The 24,001-nt window shown below is 43.4% G+C and overlaps 2 protein-coding genes across 3 annotated transcripts in view; one reads left to right on the top strand and one right to left on the bottom strand.

The window, feature by feature from the left end:
* The first annotated feature begins 171 nt into the window (after positions 1-171).
* LOC139532041 (arginine--tRNA ligase, cytoplasmic-like) lies at positions 172-14,250 on the top strand. The gene is made up of 15 exons (XM_071329156.1): positions 172-380; positions 2,228-2,362; positions 2,683-2,871; positions 3,150-3,258; positions 3,674-3,774; positions 3,867-3,988; positions 4,368-4,488; positions 4,737-4,866; positions 5,572-5,676; positions 5,900-6,078; positions 6,585-6,694; positions 7,457-7,562; positions 9,137-9,309; positions 10,337-10,584; positions 14,067-14,250. The coding sequence occupies exons 1-15, from the start codon at positions 336-338 to the stop codon at positions 14,174-14,176; spliced, it is 1,983 nt and encodes a 660-aa protein (XP_071185257.1). The 5' UTR covers positions 172-335; the 3' UTR covers positions 14,177-14,250.
* Positions 14,251-17,377: 3,127 nt separating this feature from the next.
* The window catches only part of LOC139532028 (rho GTPase-activating protein 7), a 100,965-nt gene continuing 94,341 nt past the window's right edge, over positions 17,378-24,001 (bottom strand). For both annotated transcript variants that reach the window (XM_071329137.1, XM_071329145.1), the window contains exons 12-14: positions 23,339-23,556; positions 22,770-22,943; positions 17,378-18,500 (exon numbers count right to left, since the gene is read on the bottom strand). In XM_071329137.1, the coding sequence (XP_071185238.1) occupies positions 18,392-18,500; positions 22,770-22,943; positions 23,339-23,556 (501 nt within the window). In that variant the 3' untranslated portion in view covers positions 17,378-18,391. The remainder of the gene's footprint in view (positions 18,501-22,769; positions 22,944-23,338; positions 23,557-24,001) is intronic.

Here is a 24,001-nt window from a genome sequence, read left to right on the forward strand (position 1 = left end):
TCTGTGGTGTATTTAATGTAAATGAAACTCATTTGCAGAGCACTGAATTTTGACAAACGCTTTGACAAAAAAAATAAACGGCAATAAATAATAATAAAATGTAACACTTGCTATGTTTTGAAAGTTCAAGCATAACGTTATAGCCTATGACTGTAGTACCTACCTATTCGACTGTGGTAGTACATTGGGTACCCCACACGAGGGCGGTAAATAGAATTTCCGACATTTAACTTCAATGCCTCTTCCTCATCTAAGCCGGGTTCAACTCGCATTCAAAGAAAGTCATTTAGCAACAGAAGCAAACGCTAACTTACTGTTCTATACTTGTACTGAAAATGGGAGATCCTGTGGCTGGTTACATGTCCCGACTTCAACAGCAGGTCAGCTCTGATACTTTACGTATACCTACCTACCTCTTGGTTTGCAATAATGCAATGAAATTAAGCAAGTGTAGCTCCGCCAACGTGGACATGTTGGCTAGTTGCTGACGTAATGTGTGGCAAGGCAGCTAGCCAACTTGTAGTTCTGCTTGTAACTAGCTAAACGTTGCAGGAGCTTGCTAGCTGCTTGAAATCTGCTATAAAACGTGAATTCAGGCTAAAGTGTTATCTTTGTTGTATTCTAGCCAGCCAGTCTCGCTCTGTGCGTGTGAAAAATTACCCAATTGTCATACTAAAAGTGAAGATACCTTTAATAGAAAACGACTCAATTATTATTTATTTATCCTTTTATTTAACAAGGCAAGTCAGTTAAGAATAAATGCTTGTTTACAATGTCGGCCTACACCGGCCAAACCCGGACGACGCTGGGCCAATGTGCGCCGTCCTATGGGACTCCCAATCACGGCCGGTTGTGATACAGGCTGGATTGGAACCAGGATGTCTGTAGTGACGCCTCTAGCACTGAGATTCAGTTCCTTAGACCGCTGCACCACTCAGCAGTTAGTTACTTGAATAAAAGTATAAAAGTAAGTGGTTTTAAATATACTGAACCTGTTAAGTATCAAAAGTAAATGTAATTGCTAAAATATACTTAAGCATCGAAAGTAAAAGTATTAGTAATTTCAACTTCCTTATAAGCAAACCAGACTGCACAATTTTCTTGTTTAAAAAATGTACGGATAGGCAGGGGCACACTCCAACACACAGACATTATTTAAGCAATAAGGCCGGAGGGGTGTGGTATATGGCCAATATACCACGGCTAAGGGCTGTTCTTCCACGGAATGCCTGGGTACATGCCTTAGCCGTGGTATATTGGCCATATACCACAAACCCCCGAGGTGCCTTATTGCAATTAGAAACTGGTTAGCAACGTAGTTAGCGCAGTAAAAATAAATGTTTTGTCATACACTGGTATAAGGTCTGATATACCACGGCTCTCAGTTAATCACCATTCAGGGATCAAACCACCCAGTTTATAATTACAAACTAAGCATGTGTGTTTAGTGAGACTCCCAGATCAGAGGCAGTAGGGATGACCCGTGTTTTCTTGATAAGTGTGTAAATTGCACCATTTGTCTGTCCTGATAAGCATTCAAAATTGTAAAGAGTACTTTTGGGTGTGTCAGGGAAAATGTATGGAGTAAAAAGTACATTGTTTTCTTTAGGAATGTAGTAAAGTAAAAGTTGTCAAATATATAAATAGTAGTACTTTTACACCAATGGACAGGTAACAGGTAAGTCAGCTGTCACTCATGCCGCATTCAAAACAACTGGGAACTCTGAAAAAATCAAGATCCAACTGGGAAAAATCGTTTTGAACGGTCATCCAACTCGGAATTGAAAGTCGGAAACTCGGGCATCTTTCTTGAGCTCCGACTTTCAACCTGAAGATCACTGACGTCATGATTTGACCTAGTTTTTTTAATATTTATTTTTTTATATATAAAGTTCCCAGTTGTCTTGATAACACCTTTGATGTTGATGACGAAGGAAGATGCAGTGTGCGGCCCTTCCCATCTAGACATTTACTGATAACAATCATATTAAATCAACATTATTCTGTAATAGACAATTATTTGCTAGCTAACTTAGCTAGCTGACGGTTTCAATTTTGTTCTGACGGGTGTGACATCTGATTTCCTCAATCTGTGCTGATATCAGTACCTAAGCCTTAGTTTATGAGTCAAAGGCCTGAATATTGTCATACACTGCACATTGTACCTCAATCAATGTTTTTGTGGAGGCAGGACATGTTGTTGACAGTGAACCCTTTCTCCGTCTAGGAGCTGGAGATCCATTCCCTGACTGCAGAGCTCGAGAGCCTGAAGAACCCACAGGGCCTGGGCTTGTCCTCACACCTGGATGGGCTGAGAGAGGAGAATGCCAAGCTCAAATACCGCCTCAATGTCCTCAAAAGGGTGAGTGATCACGAGTAGGAATTTCCACACGCCGCTCTAGCTACATTAATGTTATGAGATTGAGCTATCGTTCTTGTTCATGCACACAGGAGGTGACTAAATGCTTAGTTTAACCTGTTATGTCCTCTTTCATTACTGGTCAGAAGAGAGGGTGAGAGAGAGACAGAGGCTGAGTTGCTCTATATGTTCTACTGAAGGGCTGTCTCTCTATGCTCTCCCCCAAAGATCCTTTGGGAGGGGAGGAGAGATTCTGCGTTGCCTTTATAGGTTGTCCTCTATACATTGTATTGTTGTGCTCTCTGTCTATTTTCCCTATCCAGAGTCTGCAGGAGGAGAGGAGCCAGTGCAGTAAAACCATGATGAACATCAACCAGCGCCTGCAGGAGATCTTTGGGGAGGCCATCCGGGAGGCCTGCCCCGACCTGGAGAACCCTCCCCTGGCCGTCACCCCCAACCAGCAGGCCAAGTTTGGGGACTACCAGTGTAACAGCGCTATGGCCATGGCCCAGGTGGGACTAGAACACTGATGGATCTTATTCTCTGACTCTTCTTTTCTCTGAATCTCTTTTACACTCGCTCTTAATTTCTTACCTGTTTTGATATGTGTTTGTGTTGTCTCGCTGTCCCTCTGATCTCTCTCCCACTGTAACTCTTTCTTTCAGTCTCTATCGATTGCTCTTTCTGAGAGAGTTTAGCATATAGCCTAAATATCAACAGCTCAACTTTCATTTGAGCAGTTAGGTGGTGAATGAAATGGGAGTGTAATTGTTTTGGACTTGTGTTTCAGATGATGAAATCAAAGGGCCTGAAAGTTAACCCCAGGCAGATCGCTGAGAATATTCAGCAGAACATTCCTGACAATGAGCTCATTGAGAAGACAGAAATTGCTGGACCAGGTTTTTGCCCGCATACAATATTTAAGATAGAGTCCTTAGTTGAAACAAACACAAAGCTGAGGGATGGGCCTGGAGAAATGTGACCACTATGAAATTCATAGTCTGAGCTATAGATGCCAGGACTGACCATCCATGATATAGTTTTAACCATGTTTTAAGGCTATATACAGTGTTTGTTCACATTTACGTAGTTTACAAACAATGGAGCAAAGCAAGCTTATTTTGGGTTCTGAAGGGGTATTACAGTTTGAGCTCATGAGGCATTTTTAAGTTATATTCTTCAAGAATCAATGGGTATATATAATTAATTTCTAAGTCCAAAAATGGATGGAGCAACTAAGGATTCTAGATTTAATTGATTATAGTCATGTGCTCAATGAACTGAGGGCTGTTACATAGCTTTTTGTACCCTCAGGGTTCATCAATATTCACCTTAAGAGATCGTTTGTGTCCAAACTGCTGACCAACCTGCTACTCAACGGTGTCCAACCTCCTCGCTTAGAGAGCAAGAAGAAGGTAGGCGAACATCCTGCTTTTACAGACCCAGCCGTTGCCCTTTTCCCTTTTTAAATGTGGGGATGAATCTTCTGTGTGTTTGGGTTTTCTAGGTGGTTGTGGACTTCTCATCTCCTAACATCGCCAAGGAGATGCACGTAGGTCACCTGCGCTCCACAATCATTGGGGACAGCATGTGTCGTCTCTTTGAGTTCCTGGGCTACGACGTCTTGAGGTCAGTCAAAATATGACGTAAAAATACAAATTCAGTTTATCTCTTTGAAGTGTACTGGTAACACTTTATTTTATGGTACAGAAATGACCAGGTGTTTACTTAAAGTACATGCTAAAATAAATGGTAATAAAACAGTACCTAAACAAAACCTATGAATGTGTGTATAGTTTTTGTGGTACATTATTAAACATCTGTAGCAAATGCCAGTCACTAATATACCATGACTGAGCCAAATGAATGCCAACTGAGCCGGAGTCACCCCTACAATGCACCGTATGCTAGTTTATTTATGTGACATCCTGCCCTGCAGTATATCCTTTTTTGTGTGTGTGTTTGTTTACCATGTCATCACTGCATTTATTTGTGTTTTGTACCCAAGGCTGAATCACGTAGGGGACTGGGGCACCCAGTTTGGGATGCTCATCGCTCACCTGCAAGACAAGTTCCCAAACTACCTGACTGTATCCCCTCCTATCGGAGACCTGCAGGCCTTCTACAAAGTGAGTCCACCCAAAACATCAGCTTTTTCTATAAAGTTGACCACTAGATGGAGGTGGTGGGTTTAAAAAAAGAAAAGGAAAAGGGTATGGCATTAGACATGGCATGTCCTTTCCTTTGGCCAACTTTTGAGTTGTGTAGACTATCCTAGGCATACAATACATTCTGTTCCTCACTAGCCGTCATCAGATATTTTGCCTATTGTCTCCCCTGCTGATATGATTGATTCCTCACTGTCTGTGTGTCCCAGGAGTCTAAGAAGCGTTTTGACGAGGAGGAGGACTTTAAGAAGAGGGCCTACCAGTGTGTGGTCAAGCTGCAGAGCAAAGACCCAGCTTTCATCAAAGGATGGAACCTCATCTGTGACGTTTCCAGGAAGGGTGGGTGGGATGAATGGATGATGAAAGTCAAAATGTATTATAAAGGTGTTGATCTAGGGGTAGTTAGACCGTATGCCAAGTACTGTGAAGAGTCAAAGATAACATTATTTAGCACAAGTAAATTCACAAAAATAAAGATATAGGCTGCAGTAGTTTAGCTTTGAATGAAAGGTCACAATCAGACACACATGAAGTTGTGGCATTGGCCATATTGGACTGTTTGATGTTTATCAGTGTCATGGAGTTGTTAAAATCTTCACAATGGGAGGTTCACATGGGGTGATGAGGTTCTTCACACTAGTTTTCAGGGTGACTGCTCTATTGTCAGTTCTGTTTAATTTGTGTGTGTGTGATAAAGGTCATGGCAGGCGTGAGGCGTCGGACGTCTGACAGGTCACAGCTCTCCATACTGTGTGCGATCTCTGGAAGGATTTAAACCTTGACGTGACAGATAGGGAGAGAGAGACAATATGTTCCCAATGCCTTTATCAGCCATCAGTCCCCACGGAGACCCAGCTGAGGAAGGGCAATTAGGTTGCTCCATCCTTTTCTCTTTTTTTCTTCCTTTCACTGAATGAGTGACTTAATTTCCTCGAGTCTCATCCAAAGACATGCAGTGTGTTTAGTACTGATATTCCCCTGGTGTTGCTACTGTACTGTAACAGAGATTTACCTTTCCAACTCTTGTCTTTATGTCTCTCGTAGAATTCCAGAAGGTCTACAACTGTCTGGATATCCAGATCATCGAGAGAGGAGAGTCCTTCTACCAGGAGAAGATGACCGCCGTGGTCAAAGAGTTTGAGGCCAAAGGTCATTCAGTTTGAATCAATCAAAACAAAGATAGCTTTACGTTGTCATTCAGTTGATTTTCAGCTTATTCATATTGAGCTAGAAGGACATCATGTACTCTTCGGCTCAGGTTGGTTGCTGTAGTTGGCCTATGTGACCAGAAGGGGGCACTGTTGTCTCAGCAATACTCACACTCATTTTTTCCTCAATCACTCTCTTTCACTCCCTCCCTCCCTCCCTCCAGGCCTGGTGGAGATGGATGAGGGCCGTAAGATAGTGTTTGCCCCGGGCCAGCAGATCCCCCTGACGGTGGTGAAGTCTGACGGTGGCTACACCTACGACACATCAGACCTGGCCGCCCTGCGCCAGCGGCTCTTTGACGAGAAGGCAGACATCATCATCTACGTGACGGACAGCGGCCAGGTGAGGAGGGTGTGGAGGGAAGTCTGAGTGCCAGTCTGTTTGTGCTATCATGCCTACTCGTTGTCATGCAATACATGTTTGGCTTTGACAAGGACAGCATTTGGGACCAACAAATTTGGGACCATGCTACCTCTGTTGTGCCTCTGAGGTCCTGGCTTTGACACCAGCGGTGTCACCTGCTGAAAATGTAATCCACTTGGGGTCAGCTGTCTGTGTCTTGGTTTCTCTGTGAGAAGACAGTCAGGGACAGGTATGAGTAGAGGACTTCAGAGTGCTGCCCACTCACTAGTTCAAGACCACAAGCATTGCCTTGTCTGAGTGTTCACTGTCATTTTTATGCTGTTGAAGTTTCTACTGGACTGGATCGTACATGCAAAATCATTAGGCTCACCGTCACTAATAGCCTGTCAAACTCTGTCGCAACATTCAACTGGTGTTCAATTCTTTTTTTGTGCTTTTTTTTGTGACTAGTTTATTATGCGCATGTCTGTTTTTTTTCACAACAGGGCACCCACTTCCAGGTAGTGTTTGCAGCGGCTCAGATGATTGGCTGGTACGACCCCAATGTGACACGAGTGGAGCACGCTGGTTTCGGAGTGGTGCTGGGAGAGGACAAGTGAGTATCTACAAATTATTTAAGTTATTTTTTTCCAGGGTCCTATTCATTAGGGCACTCAACAATAAAAGAGTTTGCAACAGAAAACAAAAATTTGTGATTCTTATTGGACAAGTCCAGGGTGCCCCTCCTGTTTCAGTACATTTTCTTCCATTTGGTGCTTAATGAATGCGACCCAGATTGGCATACTCCGACAGACACATGCCTAATTTAGTGTTCATAGCTCAGTATACTGTACTGGGCCGTCCAAGAGAACACCCACCCACTTGTGGCCTCAGCAGCCTATTGAATTAGCACACTTCGCTTTTATTTGTCCATTATTTGCTCTATTGGCCAATTGGTCGCGCATCGTCTTGTTGTGTATGGCTAATCGGAGTATCGTTACCGAGCAGATAATGTCACGTAGTGCATTAATAAAACATCAAACACAGGCAGAGAATATGTTGTGTTGGTCATAAGAGGCTGTAGGGGAGGTGAGAGGAGCCAACTAAGTGGTGGTTAGCGCCTGGTACTTCGCTGTAGCCTGGGAGGAAGCTGAAGCACTGTCAAACGCTGGTCACAGTCCAATACGGGAAAGTGGAAAAGCACACTTCCTTTCTCATGATCACTAATTGAACATGATTTCATTCATTGAACATGATTGGATAGAGCCATGTAAGTGGAACACTACTTATGTTAGATTAGTGGTGAAGGAAGGAAGGATGTGTTTTTGAGGTGGATTTGAACAGGGCCTGAGTGTTGTCTTTGTCTGTTTGTCCACAGAAAGAAGTTTAAGACTCGCTCCGGGGATACGGTGAGGCTGATGGACCTGCTGGACGAAGGCCTGAAGAGGTCCATGGAAAAACTCAAGGAGAAGGACAGGGACAAGGTGACGAATGGATGCTGCCTGTCTTTCCAACATTACTGCATAGCCATAAACTCTTCAACTCTTCGCAAGGCCAAATCAGGTGTGATAGTTGATAGTACTTGGCTGGGACGAAAGTGCACCGCACACGCACCCACCCAAACACTGACAGGAGAGTGTAGAAAACGTCATTACTACAGCCTGAACAGTCATCTTACTAATGAGCGTGAAACTAGCCTGGCTGTGTGAAGTCTTTACTGAAGCTCAACAGTGAGTCCATTTGGAGTTTTAAACAGAGAACAAACAGCTACTGCTCTTGCAGATTGTCTCCTGCGTTGAACACAGCGCTGTGAACGATGCCTCTCTCTCTAATCTTTGTGTTCTAAAGGCTTCTGGGATACAGAAACGCATACTGCTTCCACCTGGCATAGCTGTCTGTCTGCAAATCGCAGCCCGCCTCTTTTTTTCTGATCCTATTACTTGTGTTTGTTTCTATGAAGCAAGAAGAGGTCCTCTGAAGTGTGGTTTGGCTGATATGTTTCTGCTAAGCCTATAATTGTCAAGGATATTGAAAGTTACACACGCTGCATTAAATTATGCGGAAAAGTTAGTGGGCGTATAATTGCGCTGTTCCCTAGGGCGTAATCAATTAAGCAAACGCCGGCTGAGGGAGCCAACTCAGATCTATTCTGAGATATTTTTATTTTGTTAGTGCAGTAAGCGTACCCCCCTCAGCCCGTTTCTCTCCAGGCCCCTACGTAGCATCGTTGGCACCACAGGGCTGGCCACGTGCCCAACCCTGCCACATGAAGCATGCATGAGAGAACCAGCTGTTCCGGACGACCAAGTATGTTGTGAAGAGGTCACGACAAAGCCTTTTCCCCCCTCAGGGACTGAAAAGATTTGGCATGGATCCTCAGATCATCCAAAAGTTCTACAGTTGCACCATCGAGAGCATCCCCCCCCCCCCCCCCCCCCTTTTGTTTTTACATTGCTGCTACTCGCTGTTTATTATCTATGCATAGTCACTTTACCCCTACCTACATGTACAAATTACCTTGACTAACCTGTACCCCCCACACATTGACTGGGTATCGGTATCCCTTGTATACAGCCTCATTATTTTGTTGTAACTTGATTTATTTTTTGCTTTAGTTTATTTAGTAAATATTTTCTTAACTCTATTTTCTTCAAACTGCATTGTTGGTTATTAAGGGCTTGTAAGTAAGCATTTCACGGTAAGGTCTACATTGTTGTATTCGGCGCATGTGACAAGTAAAATTAGATTTTTGTCCCAACCTCATTAAAATTAACCCGCCCTGCTCAAAACACTCAAGCACAAAAATCCTATACATACAAATGCTAAAGAACACAATCCACTCTCTCTCGGTACTTGTGAGCCTGTCCGTACCTAACAGGGTATTTGACTCGACATGGATGTCAGAATGCCAGGTCCAACTCATAGCAGTACAGTACTTCAACTTGTCCCAGATATCTTGTGACACACAGAAACAAGTTGTGACCCATCTCAGATACCAAGTGACTGAACACATGCTGATTGGCTGTAACTCTGATCATAAGATGTCTGTGTGCCCCAGGTTCTGAGCACGGAGGATCTGACCAAGGCCCAGCGCTCGGTGGCGTTCGGCTGCATCAAGTATGCCGACCTGTCTCACAACCGCATCAACGACTACGTGTTCTCCTTCGACAAGATGCTAGACGACCGGGGCAACACGGCCGCCTACCTCCTCTACGCCTTCACCCGCATCAGGTGAGCCATCCCTGGGGAGCTACACTCACCCCCTACCCTTACAGTCCCCTGGTGGTATTAACCCAGAGTGGCCACGCCCCCAATCTGTCTCCATTTATCTGTACATGAGTGGAGGGGGGAAAAGCCGTCTTGTTCAGGGTGGTCGATGGTAACAGACTAAGTCAATAGTGCACTCCCAGGTGGCGGTGGCTCCTGCTGTGGAGGGGTTACACACGTTTGTTTGAGCATTGGGTTTGAAACCCCGGATGCTGCTCATCTTGTAGATCTGCGGTTGTAGATAGCCAAAGAACACAATGGCATTGTTCTGGGATCATTTGGTTCACTGTCAGTCCCCAGTAAGGATCAGATATAGTCTCTTTTGATAGCCGGCATAATGCTCCAACTAATCTCGGTTACCCAGAAGTAAAATTATCTCACGTAAGTTTATCATTTCCTGTTTTACTTCTGGGGGGGAAATGCCATTGACAATTGTGATTACCTTTGGGCAAAGGAAGGAAGCGAAGTCTCCTCCCTCGCAAATGGAAACTCTGGGCCAAACCACTCCCTTCGGCTAATTTCACCCATGTTTATCATGGCCAAAAAGGGAATGTTTGCTTTCATTACTTTTTATGATATAGACAATTTTGACTTTGTGGCTGTGGAACCTAGTGGAAACCGTTTATCATCCTCACACAAGCTTGAAAGTCACTGTGCCAGTTTAAGCACTGCCTTCGCCGCATCCTGATTCGTCCAAATAATCAATGATTCAAACCCTAAACCAGGAACTACTGCTGCTCGTAGTCACGTAATCCTATGTGAGCTTTGACAGATTCTCGCAATTTCATCTGTCCAAGAGAGATTATGCTCCAACGAACTGAACTATCTGGATCTGCAAGTCAATTGTAGTCCCACCTAACACGCGTTGCTATAATCATGTGATAACCTGCCTAGTTACAATGTAATCACAAGGTAGGTACACTTTATAAAATGGAACTGGTCTGCCATTTATATCCTACTTCACATATCCCTTCCCCTCCTGTGTCTGCAGGTCCATAGCCCGGTTGGCTAACATCGACGAGGCAGCGCTCCGTAAAGCAGCAGAGACCACGGAGGTGCTCTTGGAGCACGACAAGGAGTGGAAGTTGGGCAAGTGTCTCCTGCGCTTCCCTGAGATCCTGCAGAAGATCCTGGATGACCTGCTGCTCCACACGCTGTGTGACTACCTGTATGAGCTGGCCACAACCTTCACAGAGTTCTACGACAGCTGTTACTGTATCGAGAAGGACCGCCAGACAGGTAGGGCAGAGACACTGGGGTGATGGAGACTGAGAAAGTGTCCGTCTTTCTATTAGTTGATCTGTCTCCATTACATTCATCCATCCAATGGTCCATACTAAATGCTGGTTATACATATCCCTTTTAGGAGTACTCTTAAAATCTGCGATTTTTCTTTGCTTTGCCATTCGGTAGTTGCTATCGTGCACAGCCTCAGACTTCGGCTGGCCTCAAATAATCCTTAATATCCCATTGTGAGGGACAATCACAAACCACACCATTCAGAGGTGTCAGAGAGCAAGTGACATTGTTAGCCAATCCGCTCACATCTGTAAGCATTTACCCTACAGTGGGCCGCGTCGCTAATGTTAAGTCCTATTTACCCAGGGTTTAGCATATCACAGAGTGTTAACTTAACGTGCTGCTCACGAGTTAGCCCCCAAGTTAGACCTACTCGCAACCAAATTGAGTGTGAATTATAGCACATAAACCCCCTAGAGTCGATTGATACACACTACACTATGGAACTCTATGGAAAGGGGAGACTCTCACAAACACGATCGTGTTCTCACGACCCCACAAGTGTCACGGCACTCGTCTGAAGGTAACCGGTACCCTATTAAAAAAACTAATGGAAGTAAGAAGGTGCCTACCCCAAAACATGGGTTAAATATGTTTAAAAATAGCTGGGTAATATTGATATTATATTTTATGTACAGTACCAGTCAAAAGTTTGGACCAACCGACTCATTTCAGGGTTTTTCTTTATTTTTACTGTTTTCTACATTCTAGAATAATAGTGAAGACATCAAAACTATGAAATAACACATATGGAATCATGTAGTAACCAAAAAAGTGTTAACCAAATCAAAATATGTTTTCGATTTGAGATTCTTCAAATATAAAACCACCCTTTGCCTTGACAGCTTTGCACGCTCTTGACATTCTCTCAACCAGCTTCACCTGGAATGCTACTGTGTGTGTGTATGTGTGTATGCCTGAACAAGGCAGTTAACCCACTGTTCCTAGGCCGTCATTGAAAATAAGAATGTTCTTAACTGACTTGCCTAGTTAAATAAAGATAACGTGTGTGTGTGTGTATATTAATTTATTTTAGGACAGACACTTCAACCTTGTTTCTTATGATTTATTCTTTGACTACCTTTTTTCCATTTATGAATATTATTCAATGGGCTTTAGTAGTAAAGGTCAACATCAATATTTTATCAAATAATTTGTGTATATATATATATACACTGCTCAAAAAAATAAAGGGAACACTTAAACAACACAATGTAACTCCAAGTCAATCACACTTCTATGAAATCAAACTGTCCACTTAGGAAGCAACACTGATTGACAATACATTTCACATGCTGTTGTGCAAATGGAATAGACAAAAGGTGGAAATTATAGGCAATTAGCAAGACACCCCCAAAAAAGGAGTGATTCTGCAGGTGGTGACCACAGACCACTTCTCAGTTCCTATGCTTCCTGGCTGATGTTTTGGTCACTTTTGAATGCTGGCGGTGCTCTCACTCTAGTGGTAGCATGAGACGGAGTCTAGAACCCACACAAGTGGCTCAGGTAGTGCAGTTCATCCAGGATGGCACATCAATGCGAGCTGTGGCAAAAAGGTTTGCTGTGTCTGTCAGCGTAGTGTCCAGAGCATGGAGGCGCTACCAGGAGACAGGCCAGTACATCAGGAGACGTGGAGGAGGCCGTAGGAGGGCAACAACCCAGCAGCAGGACCGCTACCTCCGCCTTTGTGCAAGGAGGTGCACTGCCAGAGCCCTGCAAAATGACCTCCAGCAGGCCACAAATGTGCATGTGTCTGCTCAAACGGTCAGAAACAGACTCCATGAGGGTGGTATGAGGGCCCGACGTCCACAGGTGGGGGTTGTGCTTACAGCCCAGCACCGTGCAGGACGTTTGGCATTTGCCAGAGAACACCAAGATTGGCAAATTCCCCACTGGCGCCCTGTGCTCTTCACAGATGAAAGCAGGTTCACACTGAGCACATGAGCACATGTGACAGACGTGACAGAGTCTGGAGACGCCGTGGAGAATGTTATGCTGCCTGCAACATCCTCCAGCATGACCGGTTTGGCGGTGGGTCAGTCATGGTGTGGGGTGGCATTTCTTTGTGGGGCCGCACAGCCCTCCATGTGCTCGCCAGAGGTAGCCTGACTGCCATTAGGTACCGAGATGAGATCCTCAGACCCCTTGTGAGACCATATGCTGACACATGCACATTTGTGGCCTGCTGGAGGTCATTTTGCAGGGCTCTGGCAGTGCTACTCCTTGCACAAAGGCGGAGGTAGCGGTCCTGCTGCTGGGTTGTTGCCCTCCTACGGCCTCCTCCACGTCTCCTGATGTACTGGCCTGTCTCCTGGTAGCGCCTCCATGCTCTGGACACTACGCTGACAGACACAGCAAACCTTTTTGCCACAGCTCGCATTGATGTGCCATCCTGGATGAACTGCACTACCTGAGCCACTTGTGTGGGTTCTAGACTCCGTCTCATGCTACCACTAGAGTGAGAGCACTACCAGCATTCAAAAGTGACCAAAACATCAGCCAGGAAGCATAGGAACTGAGAAGTGGTCTGTGGTCACCACCTGCAGAATCACTCCTTTTTTGGGGGTGTCTTGCTAATTGCCTATAATTTCCACCTTTTGTCTATTCCATCTGCACAACAGCATGTGAAATTTATTGTCAATCAGTGTTGCTTCCTAAGTGGACAGTTTGATTTCATAGAAGTGTGATTGACTTGGAGTTACATTGTGTTGTTTAAGTGTTCCCTTTATTTTTTTGAGCAGTGTATATATATATATATTTTTTTTATACCTAAAGGGTTCCTAAAATTCTAAATCAAATAGCTAAATGATCCATAGTATGACCATCTTAAAAAAAATAAAAAATCCATATGTCAGTTTAGCACCTCCCCCCCCCCAATGTCTATACTAAAGAATTACATTCTGAATGTCAGCTTGTTTTCCACCCTTAGTAACAATGAAGGCCAATTTGAGTTTTAACCATACAAATGCTGGTCTACAGACCAATGGAAGTCTTTCATGAGTAGTCTATGGGTGGTTCTCAATAACACCCTCTCTTTGCTTTTGTCATCCTTTGCTAAACTGGTTTTAAAGGAGCTGACTGGGATGTATATCATTGGATGACAATGGCATGGACATTACCAAGTGCTTGAATGACTCTAATATGACAATAACAGATGATTTGTTAGTGTGAATGAAGGGGAAGTGGTATAGTTTGTCAATTACATCAATGCCCATGTCCTATAATGACTCGTCTGTTTAATTTGCCCTCCCTCTGGCTTAATTTCTATTGGATCTCCTGATTGTCCCATGGATCGTTGAATCGTGAACATTGATTTAGTGACTGCTCTATTATTGGGATGTGATTCTGTGTAATTTTATTGGATTGAAATGACCTCCGATCTATGTGTTGACCCATCTCTCTCGCTGTCTCTCTCTCGACAGGTGAGGTGGTAAAGGTAAACATGTGGAGGATGCTCCTGTGTGATGCCACTGCCGCCATCATGGCCAAAGGCTTCGATATCCTGGGCATCAACCCTGTCTCCAGGATGTGACCTCATCATAGTGACATCACAATGCCCTCGTCCCATCTCCTCGGACGACAGAAATAAAGAGCCACTTCAACCCATTAACGTCACCTGGGATCTTACTGTATACCAAATAAAATAAAAATTACTGCTTGTAAAAAAAAAAAAAAAAAAAAAAAAAGGATCTAGTACCCTGCTCATCATTCTCCATATAAATGTCAGAATACCTACCAAGAGATTGAGGAATGTCTGGAGAGGCTGCCAAAACAGCAATACTGACTTGAGCTACAGCTCAATAATTGCACAGGGGATTCGAGATGTATGTGTTAGACATTGACCTCTGTTTATTGCAGTAAATCTGGGCTGATCCTGACCCGGCCAAATAATACAGTATTTCAGATGAAAGACGTCAGTCGCGAAGGAAGGAAGCATAAGTAGCTAAACATGTATCCTTTCTTGCCGTGTGGACGGTTAAATAGAGCATATTATTTTGGCTATTTGAGCCTCATTTTTGGGGCCTTTGAAATTGACAGGTTTTCTGTCATCTTAGTCCAGCTACCCCATCTGTCATCTGACTTGAAACCCATATACATATTTATAACCCATGCACCTGTGGTATTGGTCACTTTGAGGACAGCCAAGTGCAGAAGACTTTCCTGTCCTGAAAAAGATTGAATCAAAGTGACTTTTCAATCCACTTTCATATCAATAGGCAATTATTGCTCCCATTTATATATATTTTTGAAAATGTATTTGAAATTGCAATGATTTTCAAATAGATTTTTATTGTATTGATGCATTTACATTTTATCTACGGTTTTGTTAAAGCCTCCATAATTTCCTCACAGTAGAGACTCAAATGCATGATTCGCACTTTAGGTCTGACTTAAACCTGCTGACTGAATATATTTATTTATTTAATTTATTTACTTTGTCCTTTTCAGCATGGTTCCAGCAACTATGGGGGATGTGTAACGAAGCCAGCCCATGTACAGCTTGGCTTGGCTAGGCACAGTTTGCCTTATAGTGTGAATCAGCAACAGAGAGATTTGGGGACAACAGTTGTTCTCCCAAGTGACAGTGGTAGAAGATCCTCACCCTGGCTATTTACCTGCATGCCAAGGTTAAATGAACACTAATGATGAATGCCTTGTCCCATCCTGATAATCAGCTGTGTGATTAATGGAATTGATTTGTCCAGCTAAATGGACAATTGCTTATTATTTACTCATTGCACAGGTAGCTGTGGACTGACCAGATATTGATTAGACTTGACTTAAGTTCTAAATTTCACATGATAACAAGGGGAAGGAGAAATAACGAGGACTAATCAGTTTGTCTTTGTCTCAATGCCAAATATCCTGTCATGGTTGGCGAGGCTCCTTTGTTAGTTAAATACTATATATTTTCTGTGCAGGTTCAATGAACAAGGTGCATCAGTGACTTCGCACAGCTTGTGACAACTGGCTTTACTTAGGTGGTCCTCTTGGGTCCATTGGAGCAAAGGGTGTCCACCATGGCTTTCCACTTCAGCCATTTCTGTGTGAAGACTTTTGCCCCTTGCCAGGGCTTTACTGAGTTTACCACAGCATGTGGTTGCTCACTTATTAGATCCGTGGCCTCAAATTATACTCATTAGCCTCTCAAATGAAATTGGACTAGCCTGATTAATCATCAAAACCAACATTGTATTCTCTGTCATCGCAACTAAGTGTTATGTGTTAGCAGGTGCACTAAATTACTAATTTAGTGATAAGTGATAATCTCACACTCAGAGGCAGCCAAGACTTTAATTGTAAGGCTGTGTTTTCCCATGGGAAAGTTATGCACTGTTGTAGATGGATACAGACTAGTATTATGCTGTAAAGGATGCCATGAGCAATATAAATCACCTCTAAACTTGAGTTGAGCTCATAAACTGTGATAAGTGTCTGTGTATGATCCGTCACCAGAATGTATGAAATATCCATATTTATATGAATCTTTTATCATTCCCCTGCATGACTTTATAGCTAGTCTTCAATACCTACTGGAACAGCGATTCCCAGTGCCTTTATTAAAAATGTATCAATCTTCCACAATATGGGTACTTTGGTGCACATGTCCCCGGTTGAAGGACTGTGCTGAAGGTGTTTTGACAAAGGCTTCAGGAGGAAAATGGTTTACCACATTGTTTTGGCACCGATCTTCAATAACACCTGCAATAGGATTTACTCACAGTGGAATAGAGATCCTCAGCAGTACTCTATAGTTTCATCTTATTCTGTCTCTGGTTCAGCCAGGCGGTGGACTGCACTGCACAAAATGAAGGGTTTTTTCCTCAAATGTTTACTTCAATTTCCATGGACTGTAGTCACAGCCAGGTCTTTTGTGCTATACTACTAGGCTGCCTAGTGTTAGGTTGTTGGAGGAGAGGTTTGGTGTCGAGGGTCTGTGGAGTAATATTTCTGGCCTCTTTGATTCCATATTGACCTTTTGAGTTACAAAGACAGCCCAATTCTGGTATTTTTTTTACACTAATTGGTCTTTTGACTAATCACATCAGATATTTTCACATCAGAGCTTATCTGAATGGTCAAAATACCAATTAGTGAAAAAAAGTTCAGAATTGGGCTGAACATGTAAACACAACCAGAATCATCAAGTTGTCAAGAAACTTCCGAATTGCTCAACCATATGGGATGGCGTTACCCAAACCCAATCTGAAATCTTCGCCACAGGCACTAGCCCTGTTATAAGCTATACGTTTCTCTTCTAAAAGACTGTTATAGAAATTCCACAAAATCCCCTTTTATATCCAGCCTGATGGCCTAACCATGTGAGGTATTTTGGCTTCCCCTTCACATGCAGTTATTCAGCATATTCATGATTTTAGGAGAATGCCTCAGTACTAGGTGCTTAAAGGGGATTCAATAATGTGATCTAGGAGATTAATCAATAAGATATGCAAATGTCATTATGCAAATATGACACGAGTGGGCGATTTGACAGCGTAAATCATTTCCTAAGAATATTGTAACAGAGGAAGAGAGAGAATGTTTGTCTTTGGAACTCAACATCATCATAAGTCCAGACCTGTAAATCTTGTGTGTGATAAAAGCACTGAGTGACATCATCTTCCTCTGGCTGTTAGCTATTTCAGGGTCTTCAGAGAAAACAATCAGTGTGACTGGCTGGCTGGGATTCAAGCAGACTATCACACAACACACACACAAAGCAAAGCAAGAAGACTAGAGAAATCAACATTTTAATCAGTTGTCATTTTGATTCAACACACGTATTACAAAAAGGGATTGCTGCAGTTTTCCTAAAGCTTGAAAACCAATATTTAAGTAAATATATTTGAATATTTCTGAATACAAATATTTTGTTAAATAATTTTGAGGAATAATAAAAGTAATTAATAATAAAATGTAATTAGATAAACTACACATTCATGAACATGTACATCTATAAACATAGTGTAACTGACCCTTTTAGTGAGTATACTGTGATACATTTTGAAGTTTACAACATTACCAGAGAAACACTGTAGTGTCAAGTCAAATACACACATACAACTAAAATGAAGTAATTAGACAATCCCTTTGACAGTAAAATTATAAATACAAAGTACAATTTCGAGGACAGCAACGTGCCTCGCAGAATATCCACCACAATGGCACAAATGTACATGAGAATCTTCACAATTCACAACTGCAAGAGGACGCTTTCCTGAATCCTTAACTTTGTCCCGCTTCAAAGTGTGATGCAACCGAGGCTTTCCTCTCCAAAGAGGTAGATCTGCTCTTGGTATATCTGAACTGTTACACAGGCCCTGTTTTTAACTCTTAAAACCTGTGGCGTCTGGCAGTGCTCTGTCGGAGGCCCCCCTGCCATGCATTAGTAGGCCTGAAACAGTCACTCAAATGGGATGAGATGTTCCATCCTGGTGACAGGCTCCCACATCACTCTTAATAATGAAAAACTCAACCGCCTCCACCTGAACACTTCATCAGACAACCCCTGCTGCGAGTCCAGAGGGGCAATTGTCTCCATAAAAAAATATAAGGTTTCTGGAATTCATATCAGGTCTTGGGTTTAAGACAACTTCTCAGCTCCCCCTCCTGCCTTCCACCCCCTCCTGCAGTCCTCTCTGCTACAGCTGTATGCCTGCAGGCTTCTGTCTGTTTGTGTTGTTCTTTCCTCATCTGTTCCCCTCTCGGGGTAGATGAGGCCTGGGTTCTGTCTCGGAGCTATGACTTAGATCTTGGTCTCTCTGTGGTCAGGTCTGAATGAGTCTCTGATGGCCAGAAGGTTGGAGGCCAGTAGGTGTCCACTCACTCTGTTGTGCCATTCCTTGGATCGGCCCCTGGAAATCACACACAATAACAGGAAGTTAGTACACAGGAAGCGTCACCAGGGTTCAGATGAGACAGTCAGAGAGACACATCGGCCGCATTTCAGGCAGACTACATTGCAGTTGCCTGCCAGACATAACCACATCATATTATATAGCAATCTGATGCGTGACTTCAAAGTAAATGACTTGACGAGCAACCATTGGTTGCTGTATCCCACTGGGCACACAGTGGTTGAATCAACTTTGTTTCCATGTCATTTCAATGAAATTACGTTAAACCTATGTGGAATATATGTTGAATTGACATCTGTGCCCAGTGGGATGTAGCATGACTGCAATATAGTCTGCCTGGAACGCAACCAAACCTTGGTGTAAGAGACACACTGACTAAGACCATTTCACTTTCAATTTCCTCTATATCAGTGTCATTGGCTTTCGCTATTAAGCTCAGCAGACCAAAGAACAGTGAGTTGATTATCGACGATAAGCCAACAAGTACTCAAACCTAATGCCACTAGCACTGCAAATAAACCCAATATGCTAGGCCTGCCCAGCTCTTTTCTATGAGTATTTAAAGAGAGTAGAATGAGGCAGAGATGTTATCTCCGTTACCGCTCAGTTCTGATGTAATGAAGTGAGAAAACCCTGCAGAGATAATCATCATAATCGTGTGAATCTGTCTTGTTGGCAAACCGTCTCGTTCAAATCTCTCTATGCTGCCTAGTGTGATGAGTGTGGGGCTGAGGCCCCGATTCTGACCAGAATTAAGCACGCGTAAATGGAACGGAATTCCCTTTTATGCACTTTTCTCTCTATGCGTATTCCTACCTTGAACTAAAGCATTAGAATAGTGTGCTATTCGTTTTGGATGGAGATTGAATAAATGAAGGTGTGGCGGAGGTGTGTCTACAGACATGGCGGAGTGGCGGAGGTGTGTCTACAGACATGGCGGAGTGGCGGAGGTGTGTCTACAGACATGGCGGAGTGGCGGAGATGTGTCTACAGACATGGCGGAGTGGCGGAGGTGTGTCTACAGACATGGCGGAGTGGCGGAGGTGTGTCTACAGACATGGCGGAGTGGCGGAGGTGTGTCTACAGACATGGCGGAGTGGCGGAGGTGTGTCTACAGACATGGCGGAGTGGCGGAGGTGTGTCTACAGACATGGCGGAGTGGCGGAGGTGTGTCTACAGACATGGCGGAGTGGCGGAGGTGTGTCTACAGACATGGCGGAGTGGCGGAGGTGTGTCTACAGACATGGCGGAGTGGCGGAGGTGTGTCTACAGACATGGCGGAGTGGCGGAGATGTGTCTACAGACATGGCGGAGTGGCGGAGGTGTGTCTACAGACATGGCGGAGTGGCGGAGGTGTGTCTACAGACATGGCGGAGTGGCGGAGGTGTGTCTACAGACATGGCGGAGTGGCGGAGGTGTGTCTACAGACATGGCGGAGTGGCGGAGGTGTGTCTACAGACATGGCGGAGTGGCGTCTACAGACATGGCGGAGTGGCGGAGGTGTGTCTACAGACATGGCGGAGTGGCGGAGGTGTGTCTACAGACATGGCGGAGTGGCGGAGGTGTGTCTACAGACATGGCGGAGTGGCGGAGGTGTGTCTACAGACATGGCGGAGTGGCGGAGGTGTGTCTACAGACATGGCGGAGTGGCGGAGGTGTGTCTACAGACATGGCGGAGTGGCGGAGGTGTGTCTACAGACATGGCGGAGTGGCGGAGGTGTGTCTACAGACATGGCGGAGTGGCGGAGGTGTGTCTACAGATACACCGTATTCTGACCTTCACTTTATTCCCTAATAATTCCACCAATTTTACGCGAGAGGAAACCATGAATACAAGCATTTTGCTACACCCGTAATAACATCTGCTAAACACGTGTATGTGACCAATATGATTTTATTTGAATAAGGTCTAGCGAACCTGCCGGTTCCAAGTGGATAAAGTATCTACTTTTTCCCGATAGAAATAACACCATTCTCCATGCACTATAATTTACAACTAAATACGAGCTATTGGTAAGAGCTCCAGTAGGTACATTTGTAATCCATTTGGATAAGGGCATTGTAAATATAAATGACTCTTGTTTTATATATATATTTTACCTTAAAATCGCTGGAGACAAATGTGAAACCAGTCATATGGCAGCAAACTGAAGCATGCTGTGCCATTATGCAGAATTGTAATTGTATGGCCTTCTAACTTGCAGGGATGGGAACTCTCGAATGTCTTAATTATAGGCTACCCCGACTTTCTCTGTTTCCTATTTCTATCTTGTTAAAAATTTGCCACTATCAGTATCTACCGTCAGTAGGTCTAAAAACAACACATTCAACTGGCAATTTAATGTTAGTTCCCTTCAGTTAGTAGGCCTATAGCCTAAATTATCATTCCATTTAATTACATTGTTTCGTTTACCTTAATTTGCTTCCTCTGTAAACGCCATCATGGCCGTGTGGTTGTTGCTGAGGTTCATTAGTACCAGTTGATAATATAAAAAAATACATGAAGTCGTTATGGAGCGCAGCCCAAGCAGTAAGTTTGAACCTGACGCATGGCGCCATACTTGGCTGTGTCATTACACAGTTCCATGGTTAATGCAGGCAATGGATGAGGGTATAACCCACAGTACTATTGTACACTATTCTCCCTATTATAATTATATGTACACTAATCTACCAACATCACCATGTGCAGAAGAACTGAATGTGGACATTTTTAATTCAATGTATTTTTTTGCGTAAAAGCTCCTCAAACCTGTTTTTTTGTATGATTCTTACAGTTTTTCCTAATCCTAAAAGGCAGTGGTGTAAAGTTAAAATACTTTTAAGTACTACTTAGTTTTTTGGCGTATCTGTACTTTACTATTTATATTTTTGACAACTTTTACTTTTACTCCACTACATTCATAAAGATAATAATGTACTTTTTACTCCTTACATTTTCCTGACACCCAAAAGTACTCGTTACATTTTGAATGCTAGCAGTCTGCCTCTGATCTGGCAGACTCACTAAACACAAACGCTTTGTTTGTAAATTATGTCTGTCTGAGTGTGCCCCTGGCTATCCGTAAATGAAAAAAACAGAAAATCGTGTCATCTGGTTTGTAATATAAGAAATTTGAAATGCTTTATACTTTTACTTTTGATACTTAAGTACATTTAAAACCAAATACTTTTACTAAAGCAATATTTTACTAGGCAACTTTTACTTGAGTCATTTTCTTTTAAGTTATCTTAACTTTAACTCAAGTATGAAAATTGGGTACTTTTTCCACCACTGCTAAAATGTGCCAAAAATAATGTAGTATACTCTAATCAAGTATTTTTTCATCTACCAGTTGGTGTTGAAATGGAGACGAATATGCATATACTGTATTTAGATGGATTTCTTTCATTTATCCCTATTTTCTAAAATCGTTCTCTCAATGTATTCTAGTCTGTCAACAAAATTAGAATGAAATGTACACCGTTTTTAAAGGGATGGCTTAAGATAAATGTACTGATAACCCTATTGAATTAAACTCCACAAGAAAATCTGTTGGCCACCAAGTGGGAGGGTTTTCAGTGGTTCAGTGGTAACATTTATTCAGCGTGCACAAGGGAACCACACTTGCAAAGCCTGTTATGCAACTGAATAAGGTAAGTCTGAATACCAAATACTCAGAAGTGTATAGGAAACGCTTGTGTAGGATTGCCGTAAATTTCTAAATCGGAATCGTGCCCTAAGTGATTAGTCAACTACCCCTACTGATGGTGGGCTATTAGAGCAGCACAATAGCTCCCAGTATAATTCAGGGGGAGAACACTCTCTCCTACTGTCCCTCTCTATGCCCCCCTCATTCCCTTTCACACTTTTCTATCTCCCTCTCCTCCCCCTTCTCTCTCTCTGTGTGCTTCTAGACACCTGTTTTCCATTGCATGGCTTGTTTCATTAAATCAGCCGAAACAAATGGAAACAGCGGTACTCTACCGAACAACCCAGCAGAATCATGCAGGGAATAAATTGATCAGGTAAGAAGCAGGAAATCTATAAGGAAATGTGAAGAGAGCTAAATCATGTGAGCACCAGGGGTGCCTTTCTATTCATTATGTTCCTTCTCTAGATGAGTGTGTCTCTTTTGAGAGGCAGTGATCGCACTTGAGATACTGGTGCAGTCAAAAGCAGAGAATACCTCATTACAGAAGGTAAAGAATAAGCGTGTCTCTGGATATATTTTTTAAAGGCTGTGCATTCTCTCTCCCCTCCCTCCCTCTCACGGTGTTGCCTACCTGGTATCTGTGCGACAGAGGTGTGTGAGTCGGGACCTCTTGGCACCTAGGGGTTCTACCAGGTAGAGACAAGAGAGGACCTGGGCTCTCACCCCCTCCATGGGGGCCTCAGGGTGCTCTGTAGATACAGCGGACACATAAACAGGTCCGGCCGACGAGTCTGACTGCCAGGTCCTGCATGAGAAAATTGTAGAAGATTCTTCTGGTTAATTTAAAAACAGACTTTCAGAATCAAGCTCCGTGAGAAATAGACCCTCAGATATTCAGCCACCATTTGACTAGGTGTTTGAGTAAACAGTCAACATTCCTTTGACTTTGACACTAATGTAACATAATTAGTATAAACGAGCTCTTTCATCATTCACCGTGATGCCAACATGTAGCAATGGTACAGTACAGTAACAAGCAACATGTCAAAACAACTTTAGCCAGAGTGTTCAAGTCCAAGCTGAACTCTGTTTGTCCCTGACTCATCTGTCCCTTGTACTCAGCAGAGTCAGCAGCCTGCCTAAAGACCCATGCAGCATCGTGCAGCACGGTGCAGAATTGGCCTGGCAACGCCTCATTACCTGAGCAGGAGGTGCTCCTGTGGCGGTCGGGGTCCCAGGCCCTGCAGGAGGTAGCGATAGATCTCAGTGTCCTTTGTCAGGGTCTGGACTACTGCCGACTGTTTGAGAGTCTTCTCCCAAAGACCCTGCTCCCTCAGGACCCGCTGGAGGGCCTCTTTCTGGGGGGCATCCACCTCAATGGAGCCCTTCCACAACCGCAGCGGCCAGCCGTCATCCACCTGGTATGGGGAGGGCGGGGAAGGAGAGGAAGAGTGGGTGAGACCTATTGTGAGAATCTAATTTTGAACATATCTCAGCTCAAATTCTCAGTGTGCTTAAATCCCTTTCCTGCAGTCAAATGACCAAATCGCCCTATAGTGGCGTCATTGGTGGAATGTTATTCATATTTTTCATAATTCCATAATTACTAAACATTATGTTTTTAAAACACTGAAAATCTGGTGTTTTTATGTCGAACGGTTTTGTTTTATTTCAGTCTTCTGTGATGTATATAAAGTGTTTTAATGGGATGCAAACTCAAAATTGAATACATTTCAAATCCATATCTGACATTGGACAGTTTTTTGTTTTTGTTGTTGTTGCTCATAACCATGTGTGTGAGGTCTATTCTTTTGTTTCAAAGTAGATTTGTTTAAGACTACCAAGAAACACTGCATAACCCTG

The sequence above is a fragment of the Salvelinus alpinus genome, chromosome 1, assembly GCF_045679555.1.
Source record: "Salvelinus alpinus chromosome 1, SLU_Salpinus.1, whole genome shotgun sequence".
Taxonomy (NCBI): Eukaryota; Metazoa; Chordata; class Actinopteri; order Salmoniformes; family Salmonidae; genus Salvelinus; species Salvelinus alpinus.

Coding starts and splice junctions, on each gene's coding strand:
- LOC139532041 (XM_071329156.1), top strand. CDS start 336: ATGGGAGATCCTGTGGCTGGTTACATGTCCCGACTTCAACAGCAG. Junction 3,259..3,673: donor GACAGAAATTGCTGGACCAG/GTTTTTGCCCGC, acceptor TTGTACCCTCAG/GGTTCATCAATATTCACCTT. Junction 9,310..10,336: donor TACGCCTTCACCCGCATCAG/GTGAGCCATCCC, acceptor CTGTGTCTGCAG/GTCCATAGCCCGGTTGGCTA.